Genomic DNA, 17,318 nt, shown 5'->3' on the forward strand with positions numbered 1-17,318 from the left:
AAAACCTGCGTAATGCCTACTTTTAAATCATTTTGCACAGAGCATAATTTAATCATCGCTGACACTTTATTTGAGAATTATCAAAGAAGGTTGTATACTTGGAAGAGACCTGGAGACACCGAAAGGTTTCAGATTGATTATATAATGGTAATACAGAGATTTCGGAACCAGACTTTAAATTGTAAGACATTTCCAGCAGTAGATGTGGACTCTGACAACAATTTCTTCGATATCGACTGTAGATTAAAACTGACGAAATTGTAAAAAGGTCAGAAACTAAAGAGACGGGACCTGGCTAAGTAGAAAGAACCAGAGGTTACTGAGAGTTTCAGAGGGAGCATTACACAACGGTTGACAAGATCAGGGGAAAGGAATACAGTAGAAGACGAATGGATAGCTTTGAGAGATGAAATAGTGAAGGCAGCAGAGGATCAACCAGATAAAAAGACAACGCCTAGTATAAAGCCTTGGATGTCACAGAGATACTGAATTTAACTGACGAAAGCAGAAAATTTAAAAATGAAGCAGACGAAAGGGAACACAAGCTTCTACAAAATTAGGATTTAGTAATGTAAGGATTTAGAAGCGTGTTTCATTTGGGGAAAGGTAGATACCCCCTAGGGGAAGATTAAACAAGAAAAGAGAAACAGTTGTATGAATATCGAGAGAACAGACGGAAAACCACTCTTAAGCAGAGAAGTGGAAAGAGTATTTAGAGGATCTAATCAAGGGAGATGAACTTGAAGGCAATATCATACAAAGGGAAGTGGACGTAGATGAAGATGAGATGGGAGATATTATACTTGACTTGTGCAGAGGAACACATATTCCAAGCAGCCAGGACATATAATGACTTATAAAATTATGCTCTGTACGCCTATAAATCTAAGTATTTAATGTGGGAATATGGATTCCAGTAGTTGCCCTGCACGTACAAAGTGGACTTCTACGTTGCTCAACTGGATGTTTATCTGTTCATCATAAACAAATTATAGGTCTAAATCAGAATGAGATGTGTATACATTACAGCAGTTTTAACAGAGCAATTGCTAAAGGTTGAATGGAGTGGATCACCGGCTATTCGTTCAATCCATTCGTCATCCACGTTACTGGAATCAGATACTTCCTATAGAACCACGACTGAGAGGCATGTTTTTGTTATTTGCAGTTGCTATGTCTGGCAAAAGCGCTGCCTTCATAGAGGTTCATGCTAGCGTTAAGATTATGAAAAAAAGTCTATTTAGAGCCATTGTCTCTATGATCCTACAAACAAAGCAATAACGTTAATAGAGTTGAATATACGTATAATGGTTCAAATTGTTCAAATGGCTCTGAGCACTATGGGACTTAACTTCTGAGGTCATCAGTCCCCTAGAACTTAGAACTACTTAAACCTAACTAACCTAAGGACATCACACAGCCGTACCCGAGGCAGGATTCGAACCTGCGACCGTAGCGGTGGCGCGGTTCCAGACTGTAGCGCCTAGAACCGCTCTGCCACTCCGGCCGGCTCCGTATAATCTAGGATACGATTGTTAACATATATGAGATGTGTATAATACATAAGTGTCATTTTTCAGCTGGTTGTGTATACTCTGTGGAAGACTGTAGTTTTAAAGGAATATTCGGCAATGTCAGTATGCAGTACCATATATCGAACCTCTGCCTTAAAAATTGACAGTCATGGCAGATAATGGGTTATAAAGATACGCACTGTATATCTTTAGTTGTAATTAAAGTTAATACACTCGGTATTCTGATGCACTGCTGTTCATCTAGGCTGGGTCCTTATTCTTCACGATGGTCTGTGTCTTTTGCCGAGCAGCTACTTCCCGCTGACCGCATTATCTACTTTATGTGGACGAGCAGGTTCAGCACAGATATGCGACGTCTAACTCGCACTCTCGTCGGAGCTCCTGGCAGCTGGTTCTCAGCAGCTAAGCTAGTCATAGGAGAGGTGTGCAGAGACAGTGGTACAAGTAACACGTATAGCATTACTGGTATGAAGACAGTTAAACACTGGACGGCGCATCACTTCCAGTGTTATAACGCAGTAGGTTATTAGGGGCAGATGACGATCTTACCTCAAGATCATTTAAAAGGACTTCAGGTGTTAGACTACAGACTGGGGAAACTTATATCCATGGTCATAGCAACGCTCAGCGTCTGGTAGCTATCACGCTATGCATTGCTTTCGCACTATCAATAATATTAATAATATTAATAGAATGTGGTGGAGAATGATTTCTTTACTCTGCCAGCGAGGGCTCACAAGAGCCTGGCACAATGTCCAGAGGCATCAGGCAGCCGCTATCCCACAAGGCCCACCTACAACGCTGTGGCCGGTATTTGGAGATAGAGGCACGTGGCTGTATCAAGACGCTACTAGCATCCGACGTATGTTTTAAAAATATGATAAAAAAACAAATGTTTTTATCAATAGCACTCTGTGCGGGGTGTTTATAAATTGTACTGTAGTATTTTACAGGACCACGAGATTGCATAATCGATTTCCACGTTAAATAATTACAATTGTAGAATGATGGATAATATTTTATAATAACACCACTGGTCAAACACAGGTTAGTCGATATTTCTTATCAGTAGCGACAAAAATCTTGGTAAAGACTCAAGAAGACAGCACTTTTGGCCATACCCTCTAAGTCTGGATGTAATTACGCAGTATTTTATGTGTGTGCTGTGATGTGGATACCCCATTACATTTTTTTTTTTTTTTTGCTGGGTGCATGGTGCTACGTAAAGCACATGCTAATGATGGAAATTCCTTTTAAAGTCACCAAGGCCACTTTATAGTAAGAGTGTAAATGTTTGTTTAAATAACAATAATTTTTGACAGTACAATGTTAAACAGAGCGCGGCGACAGATGTTGCAGGCCAGCAGGCAGAGCTGCCGAGTCACCCCGGCGATTCAGCTGTGAGAGAGACATAGCCCACCGCCCCATGACTACGTGATTGGACAGTATCTGTGATGGCCACATCTTCGACTGTCTCTATCTCTCTCCAACATATATTCATTCTGCTCCAACTCTAAAACACATCCACACACACGGATTTATGTGGGGGTGGAGTGCTAATGTCAGTCTGTTGTAGCCGGCGGGTGTGGCCGAGCGGTTCTAGGCGCTTCAGTCTGGAACCGCGCGACCGCTACGGTCGAAGATTCGAATCCTGCCTCGGGCATGGATGAGTGTGATGTCCTTAGGTTAGTTAGGTTTAAGTAGTTCTAAGTTCTAGGGGACTGATGACCTGAGATGTTAAGTCACATAGTGCTCAGAGCCATTTGAACAATTTTTTCAGTCTATTGTAAACACACACAAAGCTCAGTCACACTATGTTCCGCTGGATAGGTCGGGCGTGCTCTACACGCAGCAGACGTCTACACGGGTAGCGGGGCTGTGTGGTGTGGACTGGGCGGTATTTTAAGTTAGAGGGTCTCGGGAAAACACAAGAAGGGGGCTTCAGTCACAAGGAGTGCAGTCCGAACACAGGAAGAACGTAGATACAGGAACCATCGGTATAACAGTTGTGTAAGTTGTCGTAGCTGTATTGGGAAGGTACCAGACCTCCAGGCGCTAATGGAAAGCAGAGCTGCTCAAATCATTATAGGAGATAAGTTCAGCCGAAACGTTTGCGAAGGACCTAACGGTGTTCAGAAAGGATAGGCTACACACAGTGGCCGTAGCGTGTTCGTTGCTGTTAGAAGTAGTTTATCTTGTAGCGAAACTGAAGCAGATAGTTCCTGTGAGTTAGTATGGGTAGAGGTCATTCTTGGCAACAGGAATAAAATACTAATTGGAACCTTTTACCGACCTCCCAATTCAGATGGTACAATTGCTGAAAGGTCCAAAGAAAACTTGAGTCTAATTTCAAAAAAGTTTCCGACTATTACAGTTATCGCTGGTGGTGACTTCAATTTACCGATGATATGTTGGCGAAAATACATGTTTCAATACCGAGGTACGCATAAAACATCATCCGAAATTGTGCTAGACGCATTCTCTGAAAATTATTTCGAGCAATTAGTTCATGAGCCCACTCGAGTAGTAACCGGTTGTGAAAACGCCCTTGACCTCGTAGCAACAAATAATCCTGAGCCAATAACGAGCACCAAAACGGATACAGTGTTGCCATAGCGAGATCGAATACCGTAAGTCCCATATCCTCCAAAAATATAGGAAAAATCTACATATTCGAAAACGCAGATAAAATTTCACTTGACGCGATTCCTGAGAGACAATCTCCTAATTAACAATGAAACTGTAGATCAGATGTGGCTCGAATTCAGAGAAATAATATCGGCAGCAATGAGAGAGTTATACCAAATAAGTTAACAAACGACGGAACTGATCCCCCATAATACGCAAAACGGGTCAGAACAATGTTACAGCAACAACGAGAAAAGCGTGCCAAATTTAAACGAACTCAAAATGTCCAAGACTGACGATCTTTGGCGGAACCACGACATTTAGCGCGGACTTCAATGAGAGATGCTTAAAGTAGTTTCCACAATGAAACCTTGCAGAAAATCCTAAGAGATTCTGGTCGTACGTGAATTATGCTAGCGGAAAGACACGCTCAATCCCTTATCCATGCTATAGCAAAAGCAGAGTTACTAAACACAGCCTTCTGAAATTCCTTTACCAAAGAAGACGGAGTAAATATCCCTGAATTCGAATCAAGAACAGCTGTCAACATGCGCAGCTTAGAAGTAGATAACCTCGAAGTGGTGCACCAACTTAAATCACTTAATAAAAGCAAGTCTTCAGGTCCAGACTGTACACCATTTACGTTCCTTTCAGAGTGTCCTGATCCAGCAGCCCCATACTTAACAGTCCTATACAACCGCTCGTTCCGTACCCAAAGACTGCGAAGTTGCACAGATCACACCAACATTCAAGAAAGGCTATAGCAGCGAACCATTAAACTACAGGCCCATATCACTAACGTCGATATACAGCAGGATTATGGAACATATATTGTATTCGAATGGTCTGTTGATACAAAGTCAATAAGGATTTAGAAAACATTGTTCTTGTGAAACACAACTAGTTCTTTACTCACACGAAGTGTTGAGTGCTATTGACAAGGTATTTCAAATTGATTCCGAATTTTAGATTTTCAGAAGGCTGCTGACACTGTGCTTCACAGGCGGCTTGTAATGGCGTGTTTTTGGAATATCCTCTCAGTTAAGCGACTAGATTCGTGATATCCCGTCAGAGAGGTCACAGTTCGCAGTAACTGACGGAAAGTCATCGAGTAAAACAGAAGTGATTTCTGGCGTTCCCTAACGTAGTGTTTAGGCCCTTTGCTGATACTTATGTATATAAACGATTTGGGAGACAATCTGAGCAGCTGTCTTAGGTTGTTTGCACATGATGCTGTCGTTTATCGTTTACTGAAGTCATGGAAGATCAAAACAAATTGTAAAGCGATTTAGAAAAGATATCTGTATGGTGCGAAAACTGGCAATTGACCCTAAATAATGAAAATGTGAGGTCATCTACCAGAGAGCTAAAAGGGGTCCGTTATAGTTTGGTTACACGATAAATCAATCATATCTAAAGGCCGTACATTCAGCTAAACACCTAGGAATTTCAATTACGAACACTTAAACTGGAAAGAACATATTTAAAATGTTGCGGAGTAGGCGAAACAATGACTGCAATTTATTGGCAGAACGCTTAGAAGATGCAACACATCTACTAAAGAAACTGCCTACACAACGTTTGTCTGTCCTCTTTTGGAGTACTGTTGCGCGGTGCGGATTCCTTAGCAGATAGGATTAACGGAGTACATCGAGAGAGTTCAAAGGAGTGTAGCACGTTTTGTATAATCGAGAAATAGGGAGAGAATGTGTCACGGGCATGATATAGAATTGGTATCTTCACGAAACCAACACAGCATGCATAGAAACTAAATGAAGTGTAAAACAGATATGAATTCAAAACGATGATGTAGCGTACATTTGGCATGCAGAAGTGAACCTGAGATTCACCACGTTCAACGGCTAGAATAACAGGTCAAATCCATGTCTCTATCGATGATTGTGTGTATTCCACGACATAGTTCACATTTTACTTCATAGAATTCAGCGCAGCATTCCCTCGTGTAGTTAGTACACTTTCGCATATAACCATAGACTCACATAATTGCATTTCACAACAGACTATTTTCAACCAAGTTTGTGTAGTTTTAAGTGTAAAAAGAACTTTCACTACTTGATTGACCTGGCTGAGAATGGCACGTATTCCTCACTGGAACTAAACTCAAAGTTAACATCGCTGTCATTTGACTCATGTGAACCTTCATCTACGAGATGGTCCATCATGTTGTCATTGGGCTTAGTTCACCTTCGCAACATAGAAAGACGTAAATCGGAGATATGTCAGAAGTGACAATATGAAAAATATCCCTCACTGTCAACTCATAGACTTGATTCGTTATGGCACGTGAATATTTGCCACAGCAAACTCAAAATGTCCAAATGTGTAGTTGGTTCACTCTGGCATAGAAACTTCCAACTATGAAGCAGTTTTTCAATCCTTGGCAGGTCGGACCTGGTGGGCTGTTGGTAAAGCGCGTGTCTTGAACTCGAAAAGTTGCGAGATAGAATTCCCGTCTTGCTGTCCGTCTTTAACCTAGTCTTCACCTCTCAATGATATGATGATTCGTCAGAAACGACATGCGGTTCGCATTCCTCATTAAACTGTAGATATCCAGTGCCGGTCGGAGTCCCTGGTATAAGTCACCTATGTGGCATCTAATAGAAAGACTTGCACTAGGGCCTAGGCCTTTGAGCCACAAGGGATTGATCCATTTCCTTAGCATAGCGCACGGAACACGCAATGAACTTTTTATTAGCTTTTGCATTATGAGAGAGGTCTGAAAGTAGCTTAGGGAGTAAGGATGGGGAAACCAGCGAATATGGCTGTTGTAGAAATGGTATATATGTGTACATGTATTTGGGACTGTGATTTCCGAGGAAAAGATGGAGCATGGATGGTGTGAGGTAATTACGCATTCGGACACTGTGTAAGGGCTAGACTTCTCTGTTGGTTGGGAGACTGTGATTACAGAAAGACGTATCGTTAATTGCCACAGCAAGAAAATTAGGACGAGCTCAACACGCCAGAACTTGTCGCTGTTCGGACCTTACTGTACAACGTCACAGTAGTCGAAGATGCCTTAGTTCAGGTCTTAAACCATTTTCCTTTTCATGAATCTAGAGGAACCTCCTACGTTTATGCAAGATGCGAAGTGAATTTTACCTTCCGACATGAGAAAACTGTGTGTTCGGTCATACTAACGGTTTTTCCAGCTAAACCAACATTTATAACAAACAAATTGAAAGATATTTCTGTATTAGTTAGAATAGTATGTATAAAAGCAAAGCTAGCTTTGGTAAGCCGTGAGAATTATTTGAAAGTTGACATTACTTAGAAAGTTAACACTATAATTTGCATAGTACATGAGCTGCATATAATAATAGTACTCTTAAGTATGGCTATTACAGTAAGGTCAGTCTTATTTCATTGCGTTCAGTATTTCTTTTTTTCATAATGTTCCAGTGGAGATGGAATGCCATACTAACAGACATGCTTGGCACCTGCAGAGAAGAGATCAGATATTGAGAAGAAGTTGCATCAATGCTGAACTCATTTTTTTCAGAATTTCCAAGACTGCCTGGCACCAAAACAACAAAAAATACAATAATAAAACATATTCATCCTTGTTCATCCTCCTGTATAAGTTACATTCTCCTAGTCATGTAACTACTCAGGCATCATATAACTCATCCACTCTTTAATTACACAGTAAATATTTCACTCCCTTAGTCATGTAACAACTATGCAAAGCTGTGACTCATTCACTCTTTAATTACGTAGTAAATTTTGGTTTTTTTTTTTGGGGGGGGGGGGGGGGGAAGCAGACCAGACAGTGCCGTCAATGCGAACAAGAGGTGACTGAGACGTGTAACCAATGACACCCCATACCACCACGCCGTGTGATAAGCCAGTATGGCGATGACGAATACACGCTTCCAATGTGCGTTCACCGCGATGTCGCCAAACACGGATGCGACCGTCATGAAGCTGTAAGCAGAACGTGGATTCATCCGAAAAAATGACGTTTTGCCATTCGTGCACCCATGTTCGTCGTTGAGTACACCATCGCAGGCGCTCCTGTCTGTGATGCAGCGTCGAGGGTAACCTTAGCCATGGTCTCCGAGATGATAGTCCATGCTGCTGCAGACGTCGTCGAACTGTTCGTGCAGATGGTTGTTGTCTTGCAGACGTCCCCATCTGCTGACTCAGGGATCGAGACGTGTCTGCACGATCCGTTACAGCCGTGCGGATATGATGCCTGTCATCTCGACTGCTAGTGATACGAGGCCGTTTGGATCCAGCACGGCGTTCCGTATTACCCTCCTGAACCCACCGATTCCAGATTCTGCTATCAGTCATTGGATCTCGACCAATGCGAGCAGCAATGTCGCGATACGATAAAGCGCAATCGCGATAGGCTACAATCCGACTTTTACCAAAGTCGGAAACGTGATGGTACGCATTTCTCCTCCTTACACGAGGCATCGCAACAACGTTTCACCAGGCAACGCCGGTCAGCTGCTGTTTGTGTATGAGAAATCGGTTGGAAAGTTTCCTCATGTCAGCACGTTGTAGGTGTCGCCACCGTCGCCAACCTTGTGTGAATGCTCTGAAAAGCTAATGATTTGCATATCACAGCATCTTCTTCCTGGCGCTTAAATTTCGCGTCTCTTAAATTTCGCGTCTGTAGCACGTCATCTTCGTGGTGTAGCAATTTTAATGGCCAGTAGTGTATTCTTCGTAGTCCAGGTAATGCGTAGAATCCCACACTTAAAACACAGAACTAAAAGATCGCACCTTACTCTCTTACTTTACTCCTACTACTGCCTAGGAGTAAATTTAGGCCTTATTTTGTCCTGAAGTTTGTAACGTAGTATTGTACTCTTCAATGATGCCCTCCACCAGTAATGGAGTAAATAAATTTATTTCGGAAGTATATGAAAAATTTATTCCTTCTCTCTTAGTAACTTACTACTTTAGTTTGTTTTCCTTCGCTCTTAGTAACTTACTACTTTAGTTTCACTTAGGCCGGCATTACACTATCAAATTTCTTTGTCAAAGATTTGATCAAAGATGTGATCAAATATTCCGTCAAATATATTTGACAAAGATCTTTGACGTAGCGCTAGAAGGGGTATTACACTGTCATCAAATTTCTCGTCAAACTTCAAGATGGCTGACAACAACTTGTTATTAACCGCAGCAGTTGCACGTACCGCAATTGCATTGTGCGCACATGCGGAAAAGAAATGGGGGGAAAAAAGGAACCATACATACCAGGTTGACAGTCTTAAATTCCTGGGATTACAACTTGATAATAAATTGAGTTGGGAGGAGCACACCACAGAACTGCAGAAACGCCTTAACAAATCTGTATTTGTAATTCGAGTGTTAGCTGACATAGGCAACATAAAAATGAAAAAGCTTTGCATACTTTGCCTACTGTCATTCCATAATGTCATATGGTATAATATTTTGGGGTAATTCTTCAAGTCAAACAAAAGTTTTCAGAGTCCAAAAGCATGTAATACGTATTATTTGTGGAGTAAATACACGGACGTCCTGCAGAAACCTCTTCAAAGAACTGGGTATACTAACTACTTCCTCTCAGTATAATTACTCCTTAATGAAATTTGTCCTAAATAATATTCTGTTTTTCCAACAAACAACTCAGTTCATACATACAATACCAGAAACAAAAATGATCTGCACAAGGACTTAAAAGCATTTACTTCAGTTCAAAAAGGGATCCACTACTCAGGAACACTCATCTTCAATAGTTTGCCAGCAAACATAAAAAATTTAGTCACAAATAAAGATCAGTTTAAAAGGAGCCTGAAAGACTTACTAGTGGCCAACTCCTACTCCATTGACGAAACTTTTAATAGAAACAAATTATGTATTGTATTTATTCATACTATTAGTATTGTTGTTACAGCTTTAAAAAAATTGACATGTTCCACATCCACGAGGATCTCCTCAGGACGGATCTATGGAACGAAAAACTAATCTAATCTGGGGGGAAGCCGTGGGTTTTACGACGACACGATAAAAGCATTCAACAAAACTTGTTACGTGAGCTTACAGTGGAAGACGTCAAGTCGTACATCAATTACTTAAGAATGGATGAGCATACATTTCTGTATGTGGTCAGTGAAGTGTATCCTCATATCACAAAGCACAATATTCACTTAAGAACTGCTACATCTTCAGAAGACAGGCTCCCTGTAACACCCCGATTCCTTGCTACAGGAGGGAGGTTAGGTTAGGTTAGGTTAGGTCAGGTCAGGTCAGGTCAGGTCAGGTCAGGTCTCCAATCTTCTTAATCTATTTTTGTATTCAGGGTGCCTAACTTTGTAAAGCGCCTCATCAGCTTCATACATCTCTATTAATTTTGTAGTTGTCGGCACACACCAATTGTATTTACCGGCAATGTTTATAAAAACACTACAGACGACAGAACGCTGCAGCGATGCTAGCGCTCCATGTGGTAGCATGTCACATTGCAGTGAATAGAAGACAAGCGATTTCTTTGATCAAATCTACAACGAGGCCCTAGATTTGATCAAATATTGGACGACATTTGTCAAAGTTCCTATTACACCATCAAATACCTTTGACAAAGATATTTGACAAAGAAATTTGATAGTGTAATACCGGCCTTATTCCTGATTGGTGCTCGCACCCTAAATCTCACTCATCTTTGATAATGTTAGAAATAAAGGTGTTCCAAGGAAAGTCAATTCTGCAGTTTAGTTAGGTGCAAAAGTTGATGATAATGTGGGAGAGAGAGGAGAGCAACAACCGGCAAGGGGGTGAGGGGGAGCGGGTGGGTGGACACTAGCTAACGCCTGATTCCACTCAAGTGTAATGGTCTAAGAAAGTTTGGGAACCTGTACGAGCAGGAGTCTAGTCGGGATGTGGGCGACGGAGTCTCGGCACGGCTGGGCTGAAAGGCTGGCCCCGCAGGTGGCTCTGGCGGCGGCGTCCTGTGAGGAGCCGCGGCGCGCTTTGTCCTCCCCCTTCCTCACCCCACAGTCCCCCCCCCCCCCCCGCCCCCTCCTGCTGCCCCACCGCTGCCGGCGGCGCGCACTCGACGCTGGGGCCGGAGCCAGAGCCGGCCGGGCATTCCGTCATGCGAGACGGTGTGGTGCGGGCGCCAAGCGGCGGCGGAGCGCGCGGCGGAGGGTGCTTGTGTCTGGCGCTGCTGCTGCTGACGGCGGGCGGCGCGCGCGCGCTGCGCTGCGAGCGCATCAACATCCCCGCGTGCCAGGGGCTCGGCTACAACCTCACCACCATGCCCAACGTGCTGGGCCACGAGGACCAGATACAGGCCGAGAGAGCGGTGAGTACCAACACTGGTAGCGGCGGCGGAGCGTCGTGTGTCGCCCGTGAGCGGCAAGCACACGGGCAACGCAGTTCAGTGACTAAGATTGCGCTCATCACGTGCTAAGTGTAGTGTCAACATCACGATTCGGATTATAACATTAATGCGCGCAAGAACTAAAAAAGTACCGTCACTATCGTCCCCGAGTGGAGACGGATAGAAGTACATCGTTTCTTCTGTCAAATTCCATTCGGTACATATTTGTTATGAAAAAAATGGCGCAGACTACTGGCTGTGCTCTTAATTCTCTTCCAGCCTTGTGACTAGGTAACTGGTTGAAGTATTCCGCTTAGGATCTTGAATGACTTAATTTACTATTAAAAGCGTCGGCTGGTAAATTTAAGGATCAACGGAAACTTATCCACGTCACATACGTCTGATGCTAATTTATACAGAAATATATGTAGCTGTATAATAGTTTTATTTCAAAACCGCAGGTAGTTCACGTCTGTGTTGAAAAACACGAACAGTCCCCAGTGTCCTTACGCACCCTTAGTGGACTATGTTAGAGGCGCAAGGGCCTGTGTTGAGAAGTGGTAGAACCTTGATCCTCGCGTCTTTATTGATTGTACATTAGCACTGCCAGTTAGTTGGAACAGGCGCAATCGAAAAGCTGCCTGGGGTCTGATGACTACAGTGAGTCTGTCGAGCGACGTGAGTACAGTAGGAAAAGATGAAGCGTAGTTTTTTTACTGATATTTCGGCAAGAAAAAAACACTTCTCCGGCTATGACAACAGCTACGAACGTGTCAGCCATTTCATTCGTAGAAAAGGCGTACCTCAACTGTGAGACCTTACCATTTAGTGCCAATGGATGATGGTCAATCGCAATGCATACAGCCCTATTGCCATAGAGCAGTTCAGTTAGTAACTCGCAGATACCGCACGTTGGCAATAACATCTGTCAGGGTATAATTTTCTGTTGAACAACAGTCTTGTTTCTGCCACCAGTATGGGAACCACAATGATCAGAGCATTTAGTATAAAATTAAAAGGTACAACATGCTCCTGTAGTAAGACACAGTAATGTGTAAGGTGAGCGACTGACGTTCGTCGGGATTGACTCCGGGAGCCCGTCTGCCTCACAAGAGCTCACTAAACGCTTCCCGCTCTGTGATCGTGAAGCCGAAACTTGGTTGAGCGCGGAGACCTGCAGACCACTTCTGCACCTGTGCCTTGTCCGTTAACAGAATGACAGGAGACCAATACTGCAATGGTACCGGACGTCCTGGACCGTTCCCGTTACACAGGCAGCAGCTCACGGGACATTACAACGCCTGTAAAAAGGACTGGTTGTATGCAGTGCGGTCAGTAGCCAAGTGTGTGAAACCAGAATGGCGAACGCTACAGCGATCTGCAGTATCAAGTGTTTTTTATTCCAGTCTTTGATCACAATATCAATCCTTTTGACGATGACGGGTTTCAGGCCGTGATGACCATCCTCAGATCTATAATACACAAATAAATACACCTAGTGAGCAGTGTGTCTTTCAACGCAATACAGCAACGCGTATCACAATATACTATCATACAACCAGGGAAATGTACAGATAAAATACAGTAAAACGTACCTTTTCTACACCATGTCCTAAAGTGGTAAGGCCATAATGGCATCGTCCAACGATATAAATATAGTCAGTACAGAATAAGGTGTAGAACAGGCCACATCGCCCACACAGTCATTATTGCTACTGGCAACTGAAGTATAGTAGCTACCAGAAATCTTTTTGCCTACATCCTACCTAGATGTCGCTACTGTGGGCTTAGACGTAGCCATCATTTACGCAAAAAGCATAATCTGATAAAAACACATTAGGTAAAATACACGTAGCAGACTTTTAAATATTGGTAACTATGATAGGTGTATATATTTGTATATTGTAGATCTGAGGATGGTCATCACGGACTGAAACCGGTCATCGTCAAAAGAATTGATATTGTGATCAAAGACTGGAATAAAAAGCATTTGACAGCATTGTATCACTGTTCGTATACGCGACTATGTCGCAGCTCGTGAGATCTGCAGTGTGTTGGGCGACTCCCATTGACAGGACACCTGTTGCGTGAGAACCATGTCGTGTGTTCAGTACAGGCGATATGTCTCCCAAAGAGAATCACGGCAGCAAATTCATTCCGTCCTGACATCCGTCTTCCCCGAGGTGTCACGACTGCCTCCGTAAAGCTGAGGTTGTGGGTTCGAATTCCGCATCTGCAGTGACTACACCGAGCGAAGTGACGCGAAGGTTAATGCACTGTACTCGCTTTGGGGAAGAACGGGATCCAAACGCTCGCCTGGCAGTTCGGAGCTAGAGTTTGCTCCACTTTCCTAAATCAATTAATCCCATTGACGGGTTGGTTCCTTTAGGGAGGGCATAGCCGGTTTCATCATCGTCATTGTAATATCCTACCTTATATTTCGCCTCTAATCTCGTCGTATAACAGAAAAATTATCACTTTTATCTGCAAGTTAGATCATTGTCTCCGTTCTCTTCAGCTATGTAAATATCAGTATGTTAAATGGAAATAAAATTGTGGTATAGCGCCCTGTAAACAAGTAGCGTAGGGGACGGACTGAGAAAGAATGAAGGAGATTATTTATAAAGGAATCATCCAGGTATTCACCTGAAGTGATTTAGAGAAACTACAGAAAATCATATTTTGGAAGGCTGGACAAAAATTCCGAATGTGAGCTCATCGACTAATACACCAAGTTGGTTCGAGGGCGCTAGTTGTGCCCCTCCCCCGCGCCAAATCTTGGTTGTTGTGTCAAGACTGATCTGTTAGCGTTGTCTGAGGTCTTGGTTAGGTTGGAACGTGACAATCTGCTTGTGATTTGGCGAAGTCTGTGACGTTGCATACGAACAGATTGCTGTATAGCGTAACGCACTTTTCATACAAAGAACTTATGCTTCATGGTAAATGACAAAAGATGTATAACGTAACAAAAAAATCTCCGACGAATATTTTGATTTTGGTGCAGATATCACATTGAATAGGAAAACTGAAAGGCGCAATAGGGAAAATGGGTATGTGCGTCGAAGCGCATAACTTTCCTTTCTTGGTAGGAATGTTGTACACTATCTGATCTACAATAGCGAACAGCGAAGCGAGATCGCAATGTGAACGGGTATTCTGTAGTGTTTTCCTAAATGTTTTTGCTGCGACAGCGGAACGAAATGATTCTGAAAACCGAAACGATAATCTCATAATTATTAAATGTGAGAGCAGTCGGTTGAATAGGTTACAGAATAACAATTTAAGCTAATAAACAGAAAAGAATTAAAGGGTTATATCACGTGGAAATTCGTGGACAGTGCCAATGAATTTCGTTGTTTGCGTGGAACCAGATGCCTAAAAAATATAACGAATATTGCAATTGCAGAACAAATCCCAGTGGCCCATAAATTAAAAAGTGGTGATTAGTCTATAATTTTTATACGTCTAAAAGTGCGTCTTGAAACAATTTCATTGTACGGCAACTTTAATAAAATACAATTAAACATCGTGGTCACTAAGATTCGCCCACGTGTATTTTGCACTTTCAGTAACAATCACAGAAACGTTAAGTTTTCAGACACAAAATTAGGGCTCCAATTTGGATGTGAATAATTGGCTTGCGGATGGTGCGGCAATATTGCCAACCATAATCTGTACAGAAATTGCGTTAAGCATGACCATATCCTGCCTACAGATACGTATAAACTGTTTTCGAAGCTTTTCGTATTCCACGACTGATTTGTTATAAATACTTACGTCTAGCAAATTATCAGTGTTCATTTCATCTTCTACAAATTGGTTTGAAATTAACACCACTTCCGAAAGCTTGTGTTACCCATTATTTGTATACTGTGATGACAGACGGAATGTCAGAGAAAGAGAAATGCACGCGAAAGGTATACAATCAGTGTTCGAATGACAGTCTGGTACAGTTTTAATGTACCAGGGAGCCTCGGTATATCAAAATCATCCAGCGACATTTGATATGGACAAAGATTTGTGAAATCGGGGAAAAGGGTCTTCTAGATAAATGTCTAGAGAATATTCCGGTAAAATTTGAACAATTTTCTGCGGTTATTTATTATTTAGATTTCTCAATGTCCCGGGAGAAGTGTAGAAGTTGGGTAATTTTGAACCACTGTGTCTTGGAAACGGACGAAGATATCAAGAAAATTTTCAGGGTTGTTCGAGATCGTGATCTTAGGAATACATCGTAAGAATTTCAGCCATTTGCTGTGGATAGCCATCTTGGAATCCTCGGTTGGGTTTTGGGCTGCTGGTGACGGTGAAAATATGAACAAAAACTCTTTTGTGGTATTTTCCGAGGAACCGCCCAAGAACTAATGATGCTTCCGTAAGTCCCATGATGCACACCACAGACCATACGAAATTCAGAAAGAATCAATCGATTTGCTCCATTTGCCCAAGCAGGAGGAAGTGTATGATACCCCTACTTTGTATTGTAGGATGGTGGCACTAAGACGATCCTTTTGTTCGCATACAAATGATACCTAACTATCGAAAACGCTTGTCCCAATAGAACCTGAGGTGTGATCGCCAGAAAATCCTGTTTTTATGCGTGGCGATTTCGAACATATTAGATACGCATGCTGTCGCATGCATACCGATAGCTGGCCGAAGGAAACAAAACATAAGAATTAACACATACGTGAGCAGTTATTGTTTGTTTCCGGAATATCATGGTTCAAGCGAGCAATCAAGCAATTTTGAAACTAGTTGATGTCGAGTATGCCTAGAATATTTTCATTAAATATTGTACGGTATTCTTTCCGCGGAGTGGAAGTGTGACGTGGCGTAGATTCGAAACCTTTATCACCATTCCATTTGTCCTTAGTATATAAAGAATTCCAAACCTGCATCTGCACTGCAACATGAGGCAGTGCACATACGAAATATATTTTGACAGAAGCAAAACTTGGTGACTGCTAACGTTATATTTTCGTTAAAAAATACGACATACGTACTTGTGTGCGAGAAATAGTTTTCTAATACTTCTTTCACATTTACGGGACGTCTTCAGATGCGCAAAGGAGCCTGCAACTATACATACATGAATCAAAATGAGGACGCGGTAACGAAAATGGGATCATTGCGTAAAAATTGCGTAAAAATACGTTCATCGCGTACGTTGATACGTTTATGAATCATGCGCTCACGCCTACGTTAGCGCACGAGAGAGCTCCCTAGGAACGCAGCTACCGCCCGCCGCTACTGTGTGGTGGGTGGCGTACACACACACACACACACACACACACACAGCGCGGCCTCCAACAGAAGCTCCGCGCCCCGAGTGCGCTACACGTCCACGTCCACCTACACTAACAGGCTCGCGACATCCGCTTTGGCCAGAGGCGACGCCAGATGTGAGGCTGATGTCACGGCGATGCCCCCCGCAGGCGGTGTCCGACCGTGAGCAGCGCCCAACCTGCTGAGTGCTGGTCTGACAGTAGTCAGCGACCGACAGCCTGCCGCGCCTTGTCTTGTCGCCGCTCTGCGGCCACCCAAGCTACAACCTCACTCAGGCTGCGTAGCCGGTGTCTCTGTTGGAAGTCTGCATCTGGTTGGTGTCTATGCTCGCTGCCTCTTCTTCGTCAACAACTGTGACGAATGTGTTGCTGTATGTTTCATCTACATTTACATTTATACTCCGCAAGCCACCCAGCCGTGTGTGGCGGAGGGCACTTTACGTGTCACTGTCATTACCTCCCTTTCCTGTTCCACTCGCGTATGGTTCGCGGGAAGAACGACTGCCGGAAAGCCTCCGTGCGCCCTCGAATCTCTCTAATTTT

General features: G+C 43.0%; 1 protein-coding gene across 1 annotated transcript in view; it reads left to right on the forward strand.

The window, feature by feature from the left end:
• Positions 1-11,257: 11,257 nt before the first annotated feature.
• The window catches only part of LOC124775311 (frizzled-9-like), a 218,101-nt gene continuing 212,040 nt past the window's right edge, over positions 11,258-17,318 (forward strand). The window contains exon 1 of the mRNA XM_047250146.1: positions 11,258-11,469. Coding sequence (XP_047106102.1) covers positions 11,260-11,469 — 210 coding nt within the window. The 5' untranslated portion in view covers positions 11,258-11,259. The remainder of the gene's footprint in view (positions 11,470-17,318) is intronic.

Source organism: Schistocerca piceifrons, chromosome 2 (assembly GCF_021461385.2).
Source record: "Schistocerca piceifrons isolate TAMUIC-IGC-003096 chromosome 2, iqSchPice1.1, whole genome shotgun sequence".
NCBI lineage: Eukaryota > Metazoa > Arthropoda > Insecta > Orthoptera > Acrididae > Schistocerca > Schistocerca piceifrons.